The sequence below is a fragment of the Nymphalis io genome, chromosome 10 (genome assembly GCF_905147045.1).
Source record: "Nymphalis io chromosome 10, ilAglIoxx1.1, whole genome shotgun sequence".
Taxonomy (NCBI): Eukaryota; Metazoa; Arthropoda; class Insecta; order Lepidoptera; family Nymphalidae; genus Nymphalis; species Nymphalis io.
The window spans coordinates 11,351,888-11,373,485 of NC_065897.1; the positions used below are offsets into that span (position 1 = coordinate 11,351,888).

The following is a 21,598-nucleotide window of genomic DNA, read 5'->3' on the forward strand; positions in this document are numbered from 1 at the left end:
TTACAAATAATATATATAATTCTCGATTTTTCTTCGTCACTGTACCGAAAACTGTTTTCCTCCCCAGCCCCTCTGATGATCTATTGCTTACGAGGGGTCGAAACATGACGACCCTATCTTATTTCACCCACTGCATGATACGCTATTGTACTAGTAGTATAATATATATATTTAAAGGGAGAGTTTTTATCAGCCGAATATTTGTGTTAAATATTACTAATATTAATATATATATATATATATACACCCCCTTATAATGTATGACGATATATAGATATTATGTATTTTTGTTTTTCTCAAACCTTTAATCTAAAAGCCATTTATCTTTACATATTTCTATTAAATTCGAATTTGAATATGAAACGATAATCTTAATCTATTTGTCTAGTCTAGTCTGTTCCTTAATTTATTTTTTTATAAAAAAAAATAAGTGTCAATATTTTTTCCCTATATTTATTAGAATCGTTTTTATGAAACCATATACCTATCGGGTTTAAGTCATGATTATGTCTTAAAATTATTCGTTACAGATTGTATCTCTGTGTTGCTCACCTGTATTTCACTTTGTATCACATTTCGTAATGGACAACGTAAAGTATACCTATCTTTTAAATGAAGTTATTTTTAGAATAACATTTAAAACTCTATATAATTGTATTTTGTATCAGCCCTATCATTTCGTGATAAAACTTAACTTTAATAATAGACAGAGTTCAAAATATCAGCGTGTTTCGACGCAATAACGCCTATATGTATATTATATAGGAATGTATTTTTAATATTATTATTAAACAACTTTATTGCATACTCAAAAGAAAAAAAAAAGACAAATACAAGTAAAAAAGAAAAACAAAAGCCTCAGAATATTCATGCTATATAAATATAATTGCGGATTGTAATATGGTGCATGCACGGGGCGGTCTTATCACTAAGTATATATATCACTAAGTATCTCTTCCAGACAACCCTGCATTAAGTATTTACTTATATACTTACGGGCGAGTGCATTATACATACATATATATCTATGTATATATAAATGTACACAGTACTATTTTAATTAGTACTTCAGATCCTGTCAAGCTATGTCAACGATTTGGTCAATTTACGTGGTTTTGCTATATATTTCTAACAATAATGTGGAAGTATATCTAACAAATTCATGTCTCTTTCGCTCACAAAGTTGTATGCATCCTCACCATTAAGCTTTTAATTAAATACATCTTTCTAACGTTGGATATTTTATTTGGCACCAGTGTACACGTAAATATATACGTAATATTATTATGGAAAAGTATACCTCAGAGAGGATGTATTAACTTACCAACATACATGTACTACAAATCTAATTTGTATTGCAATCGTAAATACGTTAAATTGAGACAGACCCAATGTATTCTTGTTAAGCGCGCTTAAATTAAATGTGATTGTCTTTTTGCCAAAAAATAGTTATATAATGAAATGTAATTTTGTCAGACAAAAATGTTTTTAAAAACATATGAATAATAAATAAAATCGAAATATAAATATTAAAACGTAGGTAGGTACCCTAAGTCTTGGGAAGACAGAATAAGACTTCTTTAAAAAAGGTTGTAACCCTTACTTTATAGTCCAAGCGGAGACCACTATAAAAGGTTGGGTATCCGGAATAAGTACAAATTTTGTTATATTATCTTATCAAAATTTAGATATTAGAGGAGGCCTTACGATTAGCCTAGCAGTGGGACATTCACAGACTGATACTTTTCCTTTACTTATTGTTGAAACATTCTTCTTTGTCTTTCATATCAACTTGTTACTTTTCAGTATTACTTAGACCACATCAAAAATTAGAGATTATTATTATTTTTATGAAAAAGAAAAATGCTTATATAACAAAGAACAACTTCAACAATTTAAGTATTTAGTCACGTTATCATGACCACGTCACGATTAGTACAGTAATTTTTTTTTATTTATTAAAGATTTTAATGTAAATAATTATGTACGTTGAAATACTTAATAATAAATATTGGTTGTTAACAGACTGACAGATGGTAGTTTAAAAGTTTTGACCAAAGAGCACGAGAGTAGTAAAGTAAAACAAAACGTAGTTGTTACGTACTCTGTGGAAAATACTTGATTTTGACATATTTCAGTCATTCAATGTCGTTGTTCGTTAATTTGAATTCTTATGAAGGTTTATTTACTAATACAAATAATAACACGCCAGACAAAAATAATACGAATATTATTAATTTGTTTAAGTAAATTTTAAACTTACTAAGTACAAAGACAAGTTATAAATAGTTAATTTTTACTCGTCTTTTCTTCAATTTATGACATAAAAATACTTTAGCTAACTGATAATCTTGTTGTAATGGACCAAGATACCGACGACTATTGTGATATTACTTCACAATTAGATGCAAGGGAAATATTGAGATATTTAAATAACTTAGGAATACGTAACATTAATGGAGAAGTTCTAAAATATTTCATAACTGGTGAGTATCTTCAAATGATTACTTTTATTACCACGATTAAAAGTGTTATGATGTGTCAAAAACATGTACTTTAGAAATGATACTTTGCTAAGGGAAAAAAATTATTGCTTGAGAGTACGCAATATAAAATAAAAACCTATAAGTGTAACCCTATAAAAATATAGAAATTGTTATCTATTAGTTTTTTCTTACCATTTTTTTTCATTATAAATATCAAAAATATTAAATACGTCAAATAAAACACATTTAAACAATAAGTACTCAATATCAATTACCAATAATAAGAAAGTAAAATATATGACTAACTTTGATTTTAGATCTTAAAAAGCTCATAAAATATGATCTTCAACAAAAAAGTGCAGACCACAGTATGAGAACACAGAGAACTGAAAGAGTTGGTCTAGAAAGGTTGCACAGTGCAAGTACATTTTCATCTAGGTCTAGATCTAAAGCTCCTTTTGTAAGTTGCCCTAAAGAGTGTCAAAGACCAAGGAGATTAACAAACTTGCATAACATCCACTCAGCTCCTAATATTGGCCATCAAAGAGAAGAAATCAAAACTTCTAGAAGAGCTTGTTCATGTGTTAAACTTGAAAAGAAAATTGATACCCCAAAAGAAACACCTAAAACAACTGTTAGTAATAATTGTGAGTAACATCAGACATTTAAATTTATGTTTAAAATATTTAGTATATATCAAATGCCTATAAAGAAAAGACAAATAGCAGAGAATACTGCCCATGTGTCATTGAACACTGTATAAAAATTTTGTCTTATGAGTTAATTACATTATTTTGAATCATATAAATTGTACTTATTTTAGTATTTAAATTCATTGAATTATAATCAAATGAATATTTAAATTTCAAAATCCATTTATAATTACATAAATTTATCTCTTATAATTCAAAGAAAATGAGTGCAACATAACTGTAAATTGTATGAAAATGAAATGACACAAGTTCACAAGGCAACATAAAAAAACAGTTTTAATTAACCAAATGATGCTTTTATTTCAGTGATTAAAGTCCCTAAGCAGCAAATTAAAAAAAAAAGTGATCCCGTTTCACTATATCACTATTACATGTCACTATGGGAAAAGTATAAACCGAATGTACCCGGAGAAAATAACTGGTCTGATCTTAGATGGAACATAAGACAGAAAATGGTGGGATATTCTACATCGCAAACTTCGCAAACAAACAAAGTAAGTTTTTTTTTTTATAGAATAGGAAGGCGGACGATCATATGGGCCACCTGATGGTAAGTGGTCACCAAACGCCCTTAGACATTGGCACTGTAAGAAATGTCAACCATCGCTTACATAGCCAATGCGCCACCAACTTTGGGAACTAAGATTTTATGTCCCTTGTGCCTGTAATTACACTGGCTCACTCACCCTTCAAACCGGGACACAACAATATCAAGTATTGCTGTGTTGCGGTAGAATATCTGATGAGTGGGTGGTACCTACCCAGACGAGCTTGCACAAAGCCCTACCACCAGTGAAGATTTATTTTAAACACTGTTTCAATAATTAAAATATAATAAATACTGTAACTAATTTACTATATCCTGTCATTGTATATCAATTAACTAAAACTACAAAACTTTTATCGTGATATAAGTATAAAAATTGTGTAGCTATTTATATAAAAAAAATATTGTCCATTCTTTAAGTCACAGATATAAATCAGTATACATTAATTATTTAAATTAAATTTGGTGGCTATAAATTACCTTCAACTGAAATAATACTTTGTTTATGCAGAAATCAAGATAACTATATTAGATGTATACAGACAGTTCAGTAACAGCCTGTGAATGTAGCACTGCTGGGCTAAGGCCTCCTCTCCCTTTTTTGTGAGGAGATGGTATGGAGCTTATTCCACCATGCTGCTCCAATGCGAATTGGTGGAATACACATGTAGCAGAATTTCAGCTAAATTAGATACATGCAGGTTTCCTCACAATGTTTTCTTTCAGTGTCAAGCACGAGATGAATTATGATTGTATCACAAATTAAACTCAAACATGAAAATTCAGTGGTGCTTGCCTGAGATTGAACCCACAATTATCGGTTAAGATTCACGCGTTCTTACCACTGGGCCATCTCGGCTTAGTATATTAGGCTTAGCATATTAGATGTATATATTATTATAATGTAGACAAAACTTAAGTTTTTAAATATTAATATCATATTTATGATTAAAACAAATAAACCAAGGAAATCTATTGAAGGTTTGTGTAATTGAATCCAAAAAAAAAAAAAAAACAAAATTACTACCAAACAATGTATTATATCATTTAAGCATAATTGTAATTACTAACCATTAAGTTAATTAATTAAATTAAAAATCTTTACAGGTCCAAGATAAACAAGATGCATTTAAAAAGAAAAAATACCCCCCCATGTGATGTTTAATATTCATATTAAGAGATGTTCCTATAAAATCGAAAATCAGTTATATTTTTATAATGGTGGAAAATGTTAATAAAAGACAATGAAATAACTTTCTAGATTACTTTATTTAAAACTCTACACTTGATTTAATTTGAACTTGGCTTGTTGTTGCATTGTATTTGAATGAAGATGTTGTAAAATCTTTTCTTCAACTCTCTCTGCAGCTCTTTGAGTGATGATAAGGGTGTCGTGCTTTAGCATAGAATATACATTGAGTCCATAAAAGGGTATTATATTGACATGTGGCAAGTTTTCTGTTGCCACTGTTATGTTTCGAGGTGCATAATCACTCCTAAAAAAAGAATTGTATATTATAAAAAATAATAATTGTAAAATTAATATTGACATTGTTTAGCCATAAGTTATAATGCAGCCAGTGACTAATTCAAATTACTTTTTTTTCCAAACCCAATACCTTTTTCATGAAATAAATATATGACTAAAATATTTGTTTTCATTTAATGAGATTTAAATATGTGTTGACATAACTTTCACTTTTGTAATTTAATACTATTTTTAGTTATGTAAGAACTATAACATCTCCTTAAAGGTCGAATTGCTACATAAATTTAGATGCAGGCTATTGATTTTTTTGTAAAATGTTCCATCTTTTAATCAGGCATACAATGTCAATTCAATGTTATAACTAAAAAGATCCGGGGAAAGTTATATTTAGTAGAAACTTACTCATCAACTATTAATACCGAAGGACCCCAATTTCTTTTCTCTATTAGATCCGTTAAATATTCTGGGTCCTCAGTAGGTAATTCTAGATTCCTTACAACATGTAAATCATCTTGGGCAAATTTTGCAGATAAGGTTGAGGTTAATCCATGGATACGCAAATGAAATGGAAGCATAAAAAAATGTGTTTTGCCAGATCGTGGTCCATGAGCAACACCCCCACCTCTCCACAATGGCGATCTAATGGATCCATGGCGTGCACGCCCTAACCCTTTCTGTGGCCATGGTTTTCTACCACCACCATTGACTTCAGCCCTCGTCTTCGTATGAGCCCATGACACCCATCGGAATTTCCTTTGCCATATAACATTCCTGTGAATGATATCTATACGTGGTAGAACAGCGTACACTAAAGGATGTAATTCGAAAAGGCCCAGTTTTTTTTCGTCAATCGAATCTAAATTTTCGATCCATACTTCTCGTGGTTTGGTGTATTGAGGTGGAAACTTCCACTCCTTTTGTGTCACGTTTAAATCACTATTATTGATATTATTTATATTAGAAACTTCAGTAGATCCTGATGAGCATAACCGAATCTGCGAGACGGCTGAAATATTAAGTTTTCTTATGGCATTTATTAAAGCTAAACTCATTTTGTTATAGTAAAATTATGTTATATTATATGTTATTCTTAAACATTGCATATAATATTAACAATGTAAGAAAATATTTAGAATCAGTTTTGAGGTTATTACTTATTTCATTTGCACAACATTAAAAAGTCAGAAAAGCCATAGCTTATAGATTAGTCTCTACTTCTCTAGAGTTTAGAGCAGTCTTACAGATAAAATATGACTACAAATTGATATTGATATAATATTATGTCACTAGTCACTACTTATATGTTCAAATCATTTCAATATAATAAAACAGTTCTAGTCAACTATAGTAAAAGGACCTATAAGATTAATATTATCGGATTAGGAAAGACGTGGCTTTCGACGACATTAATAAATTAAAGCTAAGACTCACCGTTAGACGAAAGTTCCATGTCGCAAGACGACGAATAATATATATTTATTGTAATAAAACTTGTAAATATTTGGTTGTTTAATCTTCTATGTATAAACTACAATTTACAGCCATTCGTTTTTTTTTCAAAATATATAGGTATTTATAATTGCTATATTTATATATTTTATTCATATTTGAATGGATGCAAGGATTTGTATAGAAAAACCTATATTGAATTGCTATTACAGCATGGAACGGTTATTTTCAAATGATAAATTTGCAGCAAATATTAATTATTACTCATGACAATTTAATTTTTTTTGTAAAAACTGATACATTTAAGATATTATAAAGTATTTATGTAAGAAGTGACAAATAAGATAATTACATAAGATTATTCATTAAACATATTCAATTTTTATGAATTTTAAAGCAAAATAATTGTAGTTTGCTTTTTTGACAGTTTTTGTAAGTACCGAAAATAATTTCGAAATAATAAAACTTTTAATTTATTATTTATCGTCTCAATATCAAAAGCAAATAACTATGAAGTAAGCAACATCATTAATAATTAATATTATGGCAAAGAGATAATTACATACAAAAAATGCTTGCAGTAGGTATTCCAAAAACCATTTTCGTACATACCTATTCCATAAATTTTATAATGAATCGATATTCGTTTTAAATGATCAGATAATAAGAAATTACATTTTAAAAAATACCGTATTTACTGGTGAAACCTGGATAAAAGAAATTGTATTTCTATATATTGAAATGTATTTCTTTTTCTACCTTGTTGGTCCGTATTTTCCAACTTTAGATGTCTAGCTTTAGATACTGTCCGGCGACAGCTGCCGACACATTAAGGGTTTCGAATGAACGGAATGTTATTACTTTACTACTTGGTCGAAGTTTAAACTCTTAGTTCGACTCTTAGGCGTGAGGCTTTTGGTTAAGGCTATTGACATTCCTATTCTTATTTGGATCGAAATTTGGTTGAATATATTCATCTTGAATGTATTCAACGAAGACCATTTCATCGTTAACTTACTTTTCAAATTTATTTTAAATATTTTATTAAAAATTACTATCGTTTTAAAATTTACGTACACACAGCCCCGGATTTACGCCTAGACACAAGACATAACCTTATCTATAATTTAGGTTAATGGGGTATCCCATTATCCTAAAATAATATAATTTCAATCTTACTTTAACCATTTCGGAATGGGGGGGCTCAAGTGCCTAGAAGCCTTGGAAGTCCGGACCTGACTATATATAACGGTAAATAGTATTTGAAAAAGTATGTAGGTATAAATGACTAATGTCCGTTAAACTGTATGTTGAAATAATTATAATCGTTTAACTAAATATATACGTGAACATAACAGTTACTCTCGTACATTAGTACTGGCCATGAACTTTCATTTTCTTTAAATTTACCGCAGGCGACGCCAAGACGTAGAATTGTTATTTAAAAATTATATAGTAAGTTGTAGAAACATGGGCATATTTATTTGCTATATATATATATATATGAATAATTGATACAAAGTAACGACAATAAGACCCATGATGTATATAATTTTATTAAATACCTGTTATTTGATCACTGTTATAGAAAATTAAATTTTTAATAAGCCAAATCAAAGTCTTATACTAATTAATTGAAAATTTAACGTTTATAACAAACCTTATTAAATTGATATAGTAATTATTTGCTTGAGTTTTATCTTACGAATATGTTGCGGCGCATTCTCTGCAGCGACACTCAGTCCGATGTTTTCCCACTTTTGATAGCATACGTTGAATCGGTGTCAGTTATTGAACACGTTAACACAAGACGGCGAACAACTCTCCATATATTATAACAATATTTGATTTTAATAATAAACAATGTCAATCGACTATAAAAATAATCCTTCAATATCGAATTTTGTAGAGTATCTGCAAATAGCCAGCGTCCAACCAAACATTATCTATGGTAAGTAAAACATTTTTCTAATTATAGTCGTTCGTTTGTACACACTTATAAACTTCGCGTAAATACATATTTATATTCGTATTCAGAATAGAGAACTTGAAACAAACCCGGTTATGTAAACCACAGCATCAAAATATGCTTATTAACTGGACAAAAAATATTTAAAAATGTTGTATATATTCAATTAATTAATCTTAATAAATAAGAAAGTGAAATACTACGTACGCGATAGATGTGTTAAAGAACGTAAATTTATCGTTTTCGCTTCGACGATAAAATACCTGCCTGACCTTGAATTAGTACAACAATGGCGAACGCAGCGAGCGCCCGAGCATGGACTTATAAGAATATTTTTATTTATATAAATGTCAACAACAATTATTTCGTTAAGTCAAAAACCCCTAAAAAATATAAATTTTGTTAATTTTTGTGGGTATTTAAAATATAGATCCTGTTATTACAAATAAATTAATTTAATTCAAATAAAAATGATATAAAAATATTAATGAAAACTTATTTTTAGAAAAAAAAGTTACAAAGCTCTAAGGAACAATAAATGTAAATGTAGTTTTATTATCCTATATAGTCTATATATAATATATATTGAATGAGGATATTTTGCACGGCTGTTTTGATTCGGTGAGACACATCATACTAAAATCCCAAGTTGCTCTCGTTGACATGATGGATAAATATTGTATTTGTTTACATAAATAATATATATTTATTCATTAAATAAAATAAGCGTAAAAAAAGTCATTTGCAGAAAAGGCTTAAATTAAATATGTTATTAATTGAAGTGAATTTAAAAACATGGTGTTCCAAGGTTCACACGAGAATTGATTGACGATCTCACACACACATTACGCACTTACAATAACAAATTTTACATTGATGTCATCTTATGCTAAGATGTTTACACATCAAAAAAACATACGCATCAAACATATAACTTTCTTCTTTTTCCAAGTCGGCTGAATAGGTAAAACCGATCGCGATCTCATGTCAATATAGTTCATGCAAAGAAATTGCCGTAATCTATTCGCCGTACTTAATAATAATTTACAATTATATTTAAGGGACAACATCAATAGCTAAACGACACTTTCTTATGTTCGCCAGTAATTTATTGTACCTTGCCACTGACTGTTGTTCTTTCCGTGTTTTGATGTTACTAAAGAATAAGTTATTTCTCAACTCCGGTGATCGATTTTATCATCTAATGATTCAAAAGTATGATCACAAAACACTTCATAATTATTGCTTTCGAGCAAATACCTAATATAATTATTAATTTTAATAACGGTAATTATCTTACTCGATTCATCGTTTTTATGAGTAAGTCGATTATCAACCACAGCGGCCAATATCAAGTATTATATTACTGTCTGTCTCGTTGGTCTCGAAGCTACAAAGTCTTGGGTTCAAATCAATAGATATATCAATGAAAGTGAAACTGCCCTTCGACGTAAGAGTTGTATACTTTTTATTGATTGCTGATGATATTTCTAGAAAATAATCGGGCATTTTTTTCACCGAAGCAATCTGAGCATCTAATAAAATAAAGTTGTTCTTTTCGAGTAGGCTTCTAAGGGCACTTTTTAATCGCCATATATCGTACAGCATTGAATTAAATGTAAAGCTTCCACCAGTTCGGAACGTAGATTCTACCGAGAAGAACCGGCAAAAAACTCAGAAGCTGCTCTTTTTCATCCTTTTAATTACAGATTCAATCAAATATTAATAAAATAATTAAATGTATTCATATCCTTCTTGGAAATCAACAAATACTAACTTCATGTTTCTTTATACTTTATATAATCATGTGTTGGCTGTCTCGTTGGTCGAGTGGCTTGATGTAAGGCCACAGACCCGGAGGTCCTGGGTTCAATTCCCAGATCGGGCCAATAAAAAGTTATTGGATGTTTCTGCCAGAAAATTATCAGTAGCAGCCCCGAGTCTGGAAGTTGGAAGTGTGTGTCTCGTGCCTCGGAAAGCACGTAAAGCCGTTGGTCCTGTGCCTGAACTCCTTCCGGTCGTGTCGAATTGCCGTCCCATCGGATTATGAGAGTTAGGGAATAGAGAGTGCACCTATGTTTGCACACAAACTTGTGCACTATAATATCTCCTGCGTAGTCGGCTAATCTCTCTTGAGATTGGCCGCCGTGGCCGAAATCGGTCTGGAGGACATCATTATTAATCATTTGTTGAGTAATATTTATCAAAGGAAACTTCGCAGAAAATGAGTTCGAAGATACTTATCACTAACCTATCCAACCAACCATACCTATAAACCATAAATATAATCTAAGTAACTGACAAGCAATATTTCAGTACATTTATTTGAACGAATTATCTATACTATATATAATTATCTATACTATATTAAATAACATGAAATGTCACGATTTGTTCATAATTTGCCACACAACATAAGCCGGAAAATTTACTGCTTCTGACAGACAAACTATAATCTTAAAACACTCGACAGAAATACTATAATGGTCTGAGGATGCATCAGCCTTGTATCCGGCAAGGAATGTACGCACTCAATCAATGTCAATTGAGTAACGAGGATCATGTGTTATTTACCACTTATCCACTTTCGCGGTACGCGGTACCGGTACATATTTATGCCTATTGACTTGATATACTAATTACGCGCCACGATTTCGCACAGAGGCCAGCTGGGCTGAAAATAAAAAATACTACACTTATTTGCACTACCCTTTGTATTACAGATCCCATTTTTTTTTAATTAAACTAACCGTTGTCGTTATTTTCACCTTTTTAAAACATAAAAATGCTTACTGTATTTGATATGTGCTGCCGTTAACTTTTCTATATCTATTTTTTAGACAAATCTCTCATACAAAGTTTTCGGCGTATCGACAATAGTTGGCACAGTATTTGTTTCGAAAGCGCCCGGATCGACATTACTCTGTACGACTACGTAATTAGTAAGCTTTTGCGTTAAATAACAAACAAACAAAATCTCTTCATAGTCATACGATGTATAAAGTTACAATTTTGAGATTAGATATGTAAGTGTTTGTGATGTTATCACAGTACTGGTCTGATTATCTCAGTGTTGAAATTTAGCATGCGGATAAACTTTATATCGTTTTTTTACAACAAAAAACAAAGTAGAGATAAATGCGACCTTTTCACTACAGTTAAATATGCTTCGTAACCATCTAACAGTAACAATCAATACTAGACTGTTACCTTTTTTAACTAGGTGGTAGGGTTTTGTGCAAGCTCGTCTGGGTAGGTACCGCCTACTCTTCTACCTACCGCAAAATAGCAATAATTGGTATTGTTGTGTTCCGGTTTGAAGGGTGAGTGAGCCAGTGTAATTACAGGCGCAAGGAACATAATATCTTAGTTCCCAAGGTTGGTGGCTCTTTGGCGATGTAAGCGATGGTTAACATTTACATCAGGTGGCTCAATGCTCGTCCACCTACCTATTCTATAAAAAAGACTTACTTAAATAACTGCAAATTTTAATTAAATTGTAATATGGTAATCTTATAATAGTGCATCATTCATGCTTATAACATTATTATTTTGCTCTCACCGCGAATACATTATCTACCCGCTTCCTATTTAAAGCATCTAGATATATTTACTTCTTACTATATATAGTTCAATCCACGACGACGCGCCCCGCTCTTTTTCCCAATCGCTACAGTGCGAGTGTGCAATGAAAGCTGTAATGGTTGCCCCGTCTTTATGGATTGATCATTAAGCTAACAAAACTGTATTTTTATTATAAGCAAAATCCGTTTTAAAGAAAACTGAATAATATATTTTTTATGGCCCCCTGACAAGCATAACTACCCAAATACACAGAACATTTAATATTACACAAGTATGTGCGCAAAGGTAATGCATTCTTTGTTATGTCAGCAAATCCGACAACACTGTAAAGGCCTTAGGTTCCAAGGCACGAAAATGTATTCACAGAATTAGGATTATTTTTACTTTAAACTTTGATATCGCAGCAGATGTGTTTTCCATGCCTTTGGTGTATTTTTCTAAAAATAAAAATACGAAAAACGGACACTTCGAAATAAATCAAACCAAATTTTGTTACATTCTATTAATTTTATCTAATATACACAGAGTAATAATATTACTAACATCAGAAGCAAACATTTTTTTCTTTGTCTTTTTACAACTAAAACTAATCGATGTTATAGTGGAATAACGAAGAAACATAGTGTTATAGTATATATATATATATATATGATGATAAAGATTTTTTCAGACGAATGCGTTGATTTCCTCAAAAGGCAAAGTGACGACATTGGCCTCGAGTTCAAGATATATGAACCAGTACCAAAGAAGCCCATTGTGGTTCTGACATGGGTAGGTCAAGATACGTCACTTCCTTCGATCTTGTTGAACTCGCATATGGATGTGGTACCAGTCTTTGAAGTAAGTATAATAACAATGTATTAAGCTTAACGTATATATATTATATGTACTTTATTAAATCAATACAATTAGCTTTGTCATTGTTCTCGCTAAGTTAAATACGATAACGATATTGGTTTACGCGTGGTGCGAGTGGGGACATATCCATATCATTTAGGTAATTGTATTATTAGGCATTGTTGAGCTTCATTACCTAGTGCTCTTAACATATACAAACTTATTCCTCTGACTCTGGTTCACTGAATTTTTCTGGCAATGCTAAATTATACTCTATAACAATATACCCACTGTATGTAATACCTCACGTTGACCTCTTCGAAACTTACTGATATTGAAAATATAATTGAGTGTATATTGAGCTGGAATTCATTGATTTGGGAGGGGCTGCGGATGCATTACATCGACACGATCCGTCAGCCTCTCCGATCCGCGCCGAAGATTATTGCAGTGTTCTACGGCTTAAAAAAAAGGATTAGTTGATTTTCATCTAATATATAATATACTGCTCTAATTAACAATATAATGTTATTTAAACTAAATTAGGTTCTTATATATATATATATATATATATAAAATCTTGCAAGGCTATGATTCCGAAAATCTTGTAAGAGCGTAAGTAGCGTAAGTACGTTTATCATTATCATTTGACATTTTTTTTGCTTAAAAATAAAAATAAAAAATAGATTTTATTTAAAGAGAACAAAACTGTGTAAATAATATATATATATACTATAAAGATCCTGAATATATAACTTTCCAACGAGTGAATAATAATCGAATTAGTATGTTTGTACTAATTCAGAAGAAAATCTTTTGATATGAGTATACACTTATTTATGTTGCAGGATAGTTGGACATACCCACCATTTAGCGGACACATTGACAAGGATGGTAAAATATACGCTCGTGGCTCTCAAGATATGAAATGTGTCGGCATTCAATACTTGGAAGCTGTGCGTAAATTGAAATCGGCGGGAATCAAATTGAAAAGAACTCTGCATATTTCTTTTGTTCCGGGTAAGAATTCGACAATTCTTAAAATATGAGCTATTGTAAATAATTCTCAAAAACTTTTCCCGAGCGGCTAGGTAATACCATTAAATAATAATAATAATTTATTTATTTAAGTAACAAGACTCAAATAAATACTTTATTTTAATACAGATGAAGAAATTGGAGGGCACGATGGAATGGAGAAATTCGTTCTAACTGATAATTTCAAAGCACTAAATATAGGATTCGCTTTAGATGAAGGCATGGCGAATCCGAGCGAAGAATTCGTCATCTTTAATGGTGAACGTAATATATGGCGTAAGTGTTGTAGATGATCAATTTACTTTGAAAAGGTTAAGTTATTCGAAATGACCCATGGATAAAAAAATTATACACATGTGTCAGAATTTCATCCGAGACTTCTTGGTTTCCAAACGTCGATTTTTTACACAGCCAAGCACGAGATAAATTATAATCAATTTAAAAAAAAAATTGAATAACGCACTCTTGAAACTGCGATCGCTGCGATCGCTTAAGATCCAAGAGCTCTATCCCGGGCCATTTCTTTTTTATTTTATGATAAAAGGAAATTCTAATTTTGAAAACTCAATTAAAATTTGTTTCGTTATGATCAAACTAAATATTATTTTTCAGAAATCCATATTATTTGCACGGGTCAACCAGGTCATGGATCCCTTTTATTGCCAAATAATTCTGGTGAAAAGGTACAAAAATTAAATTAAAGTTTATTAAATTTTCAACATGGCGGCAGCTCAAACTAATTATAGATACATGTCTTGCTTGTTATGATTAAAATACAATTACCTATTTATATAAATTGATAGTGACATGACAAAATCATATATCTATTTAATCCTGGCTTATGTAATGACTCATCCACCATTTGTGCTGTAGCAAAACCAAGTTGTTCGGTTCGGCAATAACGGTTAAATTTATTTAATTTAATCTTCGGTAATGCACTGGCAATCTTTTTAAGATTATTAACTCCTTTAATGATTTTTTTCACGTTTTTAAATATTCCCTCTAATTTATTATCCTGAAATTTCCATATGGGACAATTACTATTGAATAAATATAATGTGTTCACAAAACATTAATAGATTATACATTAAAAATCAAACCTTTGTCGTGAGTCACTCCGTCTATTAGTGAAACCCGTATGAAAATCTGTTCAGTAGTTTTTAAGTTGATCGCGTTTAGACAGACAGACACATGTTGTAATAAGCAATTGCGGCAAAGTTGGTACTACTAGCGAAGACATTACTTTTTTATCATATTTTTATCTAACTACTGAATTGAGAAAATTAAATTGAATAAACAGTTTCAGTTACAATATCTCAGTACTTTTTACTGGTGGTAGACTTTGTGCACTCATCAGATATTCTACAGCAAAACAGCAGACTTGTTATTGTTGTGTTCCGGTTTGAAGGGTGAGTGAGCCAGTGTAATTACAGGCACAAGGGACATAAAATCTTAGTTCCCAAGGTTGGTGGCGCATTGGCTATGTAAGCGATGGTTGACATTTCTTACAATGCTAATATCTAAGGGCGTTTGGTGACCACTTACCATCAGGTGGCCCATATGCTCGTCCGCCTTCCTATTCTATAAAAAAAAAGAAATCTCAAAATCAAATCTGACCTAATTATAAATTATATTTCAGACTTCTATAAATAGAGGATAGTACACGAATAATGTAGATACTTAAAATCAATGTTGCTACCATTGTCATCAACGCTACGAATAAATAATTCAATTGTTTTGCAACACTCGCTTTCAGAATTAGTTAATTTTAAACACAGTTCTGATTGCTTTTTTATTTGCTAATTATCCTGCAGCTACTTTTAATTATTCTATTTGCAGTTGAGATACGTTATAAATAAGTTTATGGATTTGAGAGAAGAGCAGAAATCGATTCTGGAAAAAAATCCGAAATTGACTATCGGAGATGTGACAACTATTAACTTAACACAAGTGTTTGTAAGTAAAATTAATATACTTGTATATATATAAATATATAGTAAAATATGCGTATATATATATACGCATATTTTACTTCATATCAACTTATGGGGTATTCCACCGCCAAACAGGTGTATAATTAATCAACGCCAAAGTTTTTGAAACTTCTTGAGCACATTTTCACCAAAAACACGATGTTTTTCTTCAACGCCGAGCAAGAGATGAATTATAAATACAACAAACTAAGCAAATGAAAACTTAGTGGTGCTTGCCCGGGCTTAAAACCGCAAGATTCACGTGCTCTAGCTACTGCACCATCTGGGCCCAAATGACGATGATTGTATTTATAACTTATCATTCTCATATTTCACTATTATTTTAAATATTTTTCAGAAAATAAAAAGAGATAATAATAATGCAAGTTATCGTTGGTGTTAATTTTATTACAGATATGTCAATCTAGATTTACTTGATTGACATGTACTTAGTTCGTTCAAATAGTTATTCAACCTATGGGAGAATGTCTATAAGCTATACGTATATCTTAAATTTGATATTCTATTACTTATTTCATAAGGCGTAGAGCATAAAATTCTCTAAATTTAATATTTATAACATGACCAAAATTGCATGAAGAAAGCCCCAATGCGACCTTTGACTTCTTTATATTGCAATGCGCATACCTTAACTCGCGTTAAAATATAAATAAAGTCATATCTCACATAGGTGTTTTATATGTTATGATATTATAAGATTAATACAATTAAAATTTAAAGGGTGGAGTGCAGTCCAACGTTATCCCCGAAAAATTGACCGTTGTCTTCGATTGTCGCTTAGCTGTTACTGTTGACCAAGAAGCGTTTGAAAATACTGTAAGTTTATTATAATTATTTACTTTTAAAAACAAAATATATATTCGTAAAAATAAAGGCGAAAAGAAATTATTGTTTTAAAAAAAAAAATTTAATTTGCATTCACATCTACATAGATTAACTCTTGTAACGAAGTTGAAGTATTTCTAATCTACCCAATTATGTGCTGGTAATATATATATTTTTTATTATGTGGGTTAACCAAAGGTTATTTTTAAGATCTATTCTTAATTTAAAAAGCAATGTCATTATAAATTATCGAGTTACCATAGAAATTATCGTTTTTTTACGACATAAACAAAATTATTAGAATTTTGTTATTTCTTTTTATATTTGTCTATGATTGTTTTTCACAACGATACAATTTTTTTGTCTTGTACTTTGTAGTGTGTTGTCATCAGCATACAGATAATGCTATCGTTTACGTTATCAGGTACAACAATGGTGTAAGGAGGCCGGTGAAGGCGTAACATATGAGTTTGAACAGAAAAATCCGAATGTTGAATGCACGAAGACTGATGATAGCAACCCGTACTGGGTTGCATTTAAATCGGCTTGTGATAAAATGTACGTAACAGATGGTTTATTAACAACATTTTACAAACGTAAGTGTCTGTACAAAACTAACCTGTACATGTCTCATAGCTGTGGTAAGATATCCCCTCCATTTTGAGGAGAAGGCTTATAACTTACTTAACCACTCTGATCCAATGCTCCAATGGGATACCAATCCACTTGTGGAAGATTCTCATCCGACACATGCAAGTTTGTGATTGTTTCCTTCGCTATCGAGCACGAGAAGAATTATAAACACAAATTAAGCACACGAAAATTAAATGGTGCTAGTCCGTGATTTCCCACAGTTTTCGGTGAAAATTCTCGTGTGCAAGCCACTCGTTCACCTCGATCCTCAAAAAAGTGTTTGTCTTCGTTCAAGGAAATATTAGTCCACTGCTGTACACAAGACTCCCGGAGTGCGTCAAGACTCTGGGTTCTGCAGTTTCCGCACGAAACAAAAAGTAACAATTTTATATTAAGTAAATAAACAAAACATTAAGTTATGCTACCACATAGCGGTTTCACAGTGAGAGCTTAAAAGTGCATCGTTGCGTTTATCGTTGGGTGGTCTACTTAGTGGCATAGCTGACTAAGTAAATTCATGAGAATTATAACATCAGATTTTAGATAGTAAAAAATATGTAATTTTAATTCAATTAAATCGAGCATCTAAATCAGTTCGTACGTTTAATTTACTCCTTAGTTTTTAAACATACAATTTAGGTCGTCGCATACTTGACTACATTATCAACAAAGAATAAAAAATATACATAGTTGATTATTTTAGGTATTTTGTTATATTTTATTAGGTAAACAATTATCTCGTAATATACCTTGGATTCTTTGAATTCAATTGAAGCTTATATAATATATTTATATCGAGCTAACAAAGCGTAAGTAATGAATGTTTAGTTGTTCCTAGAAAAATTCTTAGGGTATTAGAGAGATAAAAACGTTCCATTTTATTTTTCTATTGGTTTATCGCTCCCGTACCATTTGTGAAATTCACCAACAGAAATTAAAATAGGCGGGACATTAAAAATTTGTATTAAAAAGTATTGATGATGACCGTGTGCATGGCCGGGTTTTGGGGTTCCAACGTGAACAATAAATCAAGTATAAGATGGCACCGACGGCATTTTACGTTACTGAATCTTGAACTAAAGCTTGTTTATTATGTTATTAATATTTTTTGTTTCCAAGCTAGTTTTTTAACAAAAATATATTTATTTCAATTGTTTCAAATGAAGGTAGTATTATATTTGTTTCTTTGTTTCAATTAAAAATAGTCTGATAAATAATAATGTCCTCCGGACCGATTTCGGCCACGGTGGCTAATCTCGAGAGGTACACTAACCAAACAAAAGTTTGTGCGCATATACAGGTGAACTCTCTATTCATTAACTCTCGTAACCCGATGGTACAGCAATCAAATATGGCGCAGGACCAAAGGCTTTACGTGCTTTCCGAGGCACGGGAGTGTACACTCTTCCAACTTACAGACTCCGTGCTTTTACTAACAATTTTCGACAGAAAAACCTTATAACTTTTTATTGACCAGACCTGGGATTTGAAACCAGGACTTCCGGGTCTTCGGCCTTACTTCTAGCCACTAGACCATCGAGGCAGTCAGAGAATAGTAGGATACCAGTGTGCAACGAATAATTAAAATCTAAATAAATTATAATTCTTTTTTTTTCAGGGATCTAAAGTTGGACATTCGTATTTTTCCCGGAGGCACAGATAGCAGATATGTTCGGCGTGTCGGCGTGCCCGCCATTGGTTTTTCACCGATGAACAACACGCCTATCCTTTTACATGACCACGACGAATATATTAACGCAGATATATTCCTAAGAGGGATAGACATCTACGTTAATCTGATCACCGCTATCGCAAATGTTTAAAGCCCAACAATGTATGTTGGGCTGTACGAATATGTGATTATAATTACGATGTAATAATTAATGATCAAAATTTAGTAGCGTTAATTAATTATTTGTTAATTGCAGTATAAAACTGTAGCTTAAATCAATTTAATATTGTTGTTTAAATATTTTATACGTATATTTTAACTTCCATTTGAAATAAATATGGTACATCTAGTATAAAATTTCTACTCTTTTTACGTCTTATTCAATTTTCATTTAAACCTTTCATAGAAAAGTTCTAATAAAAATCGTCCCTTAGAGATTTTAAGCATTTATGTTACCTTATTTCAAGCATTAATGTTACCTCGGAGCACTGCTTCGTATTATTTATACTGCTTTGTTGATTAATAAATGAAAAACAAAACTTAAAAAAAATATATAATTAAACCAATTTTCAATAGGAACAAAAATAAAAATTATCTCAATTAGATCAAGTTCATGATCTTCCTTTTTGTGTTAGAAGTACTGGACATTATTCGAGATGATAATTTATTATAAAACTACATATACAATTTATTATCATGGATAAAAAATCTGTCTTTTAACCAATTAACATTTAACAAAAGTAGCTTATCTTAATGTAACTACATGTACTATAATATTTTTACGAATCACTTTACATTTGGAGCTCCAGTCCAATTGTTATTTTTATCACTAATATTCTCTGATATGAAGAATTCGCAACATATGTACGTAGTTAGAAAAGTTAGACAATTGATCATCATTGATACGGCTCGATTATCCTAATTATTCTAACCGAGCCGTATCTATTTTGGTTACATTCATGATATTATTACGTATTATTGGTATTATACATTCCTATGCGGTAACAATACGGCTATTAAACCTGTTTTTAAAACGAAAACTATGAAACTCCCTTCAAGTGACTTAACTAAGAGGAAGTATTAACGGTTGTATTGCGCTATGCATAAAGCAATTGTATGTGTATAAACACAATAATATTGATTATTTTCATAGTTTAAAAAAGCTATTAGAATAGAAAAGAATATCTTCATTGTACACCGAAAGAGTTACAGAATCATTTTAAACACAAAAAAAAAAAAAAAACGAAAACTATGTACAATAGGCGGTCTTATCGCTAAAAGAGCGATCTCTTCGAGACAACCTTTGGTTGAAGGACTTGAAATAAATAAAGCGGTAAGGAGGTATACCTACTGATCAACACAACTTTCATTTTTTTAAATAAACATAAACACACTAACTAACTAACTTATAATAATATAAGGTACTCTAATTTATAATCAAACTCCTACAGTTTCCCGCAGAAGTTATGTAAACATTACAAAAGTATGAAATTAGTATTTGTTGATTGTCATATATTTTCTATTATAAGCACAAATTAAGCACATGGAAATTCAGTGGTGTTTCTCCGGGCAAAATTCGGTTAAAATTTGCGCGTTCAAGCCATGGGCGTATTATCATCACAAAGTTTTTAGTCTTGTTTGTCCATAAGTTCATTATAGAAATACGTTATAAATATACAGAGGTACTTATCTGGCATATTATAGTCTGTTCATAGCTTCATACATATACTGACGTGTATACTCTCATACAAGCAAGCATTGACAGGGTGGAAATTATTTATAATTCTTAATGACCATCAGGCGAGACAAACAAGGAATGAAATAGATCCCTATTCCAATTCTTGTCTGCCTCCCTAAAATTGAAACAAAAAATAACAAACAAATGTGTATTTTTTTAAAGAAACGATTTTATTTAACGATCCTGACCCTTCTCTTAACTGGACAAAGTAATTTTGCCTGTTAATAGCGGGCGTAATAGTAACGAATAGCAAAAAGACTTTATAAAATATATCGCTGGACCTGAATAACTGAAAACTGGATTAATAATACAGCTAACTTTGCTATAAAATATAAATAACTGTGAAACGCGATTTACGCGCGATTTATAATATTTCTTCAATACCATTTACTGCCTAGGTGAATATATAAAAAGATCTATATATCGTCTGCATAAAAATAAATACCTCGAGCACCAAAGTATGCTACATTATCAGTGATTAAAAAGCAATTTAGGCCATAACTCTACGTTAAGCTAATAAGTTATACTGCGTTTGTGATCTGTACAGAGGCCGTATAACTAATAGTTAATATATATGAAATTGATATTTTTTCAAATTATCAACACCAATTTTGAAGGAATAT

The 21,598-nt window shown here is 31.0% G+C and overlaps 3 protein-coding genes across 4 annotated transcripts; 2 read left to right on the top strand and 1 right to left on the bottom strand.

Annotated features, from left to right (window-relative positions):
- The first annotated feature begins 2,212 nt into the window (after positions 1-2,212).
- LOC126771173 (uncharacterized) lies at positions 2,213-5,162 on the top strand. Its single transcript, XM_050490930.1, has 4 exons — positions 2,213-2,486; positions 2,804-3,133; positions 3,506-3,693; positions 4,854-5,162. The coding sequence occupies exons 1-4, from the start codon at positions 2,360-2,362 to the stop codon at positions 4,902-4,904; spliced, it is 696 nt and encodes a 231-aa protein (XP_050346887.1). The 5' UTR covers positions 2,213-2,359; the 3' UTR covers positions 4,905-5,162.
- LOC126771162 (39S ribosomal protein L4, mitochondrial) lies at positions 4,997-6,778 on the bottom strand. 2 transcript variants are annotated; one of them, XM_050490919.1, is made up of 3 exons: positions 6,667-6,778; positions 5,638-6,241; positions 4,997-5,242 (listed from the first exon to the last, which is right to left on the bottom strand). In XM_050490919.1, exons 1-3 carry the CDS (start codon positions 6,683-6,685, stop codon positions 5,026-5,028), a joined length of 840 nt encoding a protein of 279 aa, XP_050346876.1. In that variant the 5' UTR covers positions 6,686-6,778; the 3' UTR covers positions 4,997-5,025. The 2 variants fall into 2 exon arrangements, with proteins under 2 accessions (XP_050346876.1, XP_050346874.1); XM_050490917.1 differs by lacking the exon at positions 6,667-6,778 and having other exon boundaries at positions 5,638-6,424.
- A 1,636-nt stretch (positions 6,779-8,414) lies between these two features.
- LOC126771134 (aminoacylase-1-like) lies at positions 8,415-19,534 on the top strand. Its single transcript, XM_050490876.1, has 9 exons — positions 8,415-8,635; positions 12,909-13,078; positions 13,924-14,095; positions 14,243-14,389; positions 14,726-14,796; positions 15,953-16,069; positions 16,828-16,923; positions 17,357-17,490; positions 19,184-19,534. Exons 1-9 carry the CDS (start codon positions 8,548-8,550, stop codon positions 19,386-19,388), a joined length of 1,200 nt encoding a protein of 399 aa, XP_050346833.1. The 5' UTR covers positions 8,415-8,547; the 3' UTR covers positions 19,389-19,534.
- Positions 19,535-21,598: the final 2,064 nt, after the last annotated feature.

What these genes read in the sequence shown, in the direction of transcription:
- LOC126771173 (XM_050490930.1), top strand. Translation starts at nt 2,360, where the DNA reads ATGGACCAAGATACCGACGACTATTGTGATATTACTTCACAATTAGAT. An exon ending in AACAACTGTTAGTAATAATT is followed by an intron (nt 3,134 to 3,505) that starts GTGAGTAACATC and finishes CTTTTATTTCAG; the next exon opens with TGATTAAAGTCCCTAAGCAG. An exon ending in AAACTTCGCAAACAAACAAA is followed by an intron (nt 3,694 to 4,853) that starts GTAAGTTTTTTT and finishes AAATCTTTACAG; the next exon opens with GTCCAAGATAAACAAGATGC.
- LOC126771162 (XM_050490917.1), bottom strand. Translation starts at nt 6,287, where the DNA reads ATGAGTTTAGCTTTAATAAATGCCATAAGAAAACTTAATATTTCAGCC. An exon ending in TCGGTATTAATAGTTGATGA is followed by an intron (nt 5,243 to 5,637) that starts GTAAGTTTCTAC and finishes TTCTTTTTTTAG; the next exon opens with GAGTGATTATGCACCTCGAA.
- LOC126771134 (XM_050490876.1), top strand. Translation starts at nt 8,548, where the DNA reads ATGTCAATCGACTATAAAAATAATCCTTCAATATCGAATTTTGTAGAG. An exon ending in CCAACCAAACATTATCTATG is followed by an intron (nt 8,636 to 12,908) that starts GTAAGTAAAACA and finishes AGATTTTTTCAG; the next exon opens with ACGAATGCGTTGATTTCCTC. An exon ending in AAGAAGCGTTTGAAAATACT is followed by an intron (nt 16,924 to 17,356) that starts GTAAGTTTATTA and finishes TTACGTTATCAG; the next exon opens with GTACAACAATGGTGTAAGGA.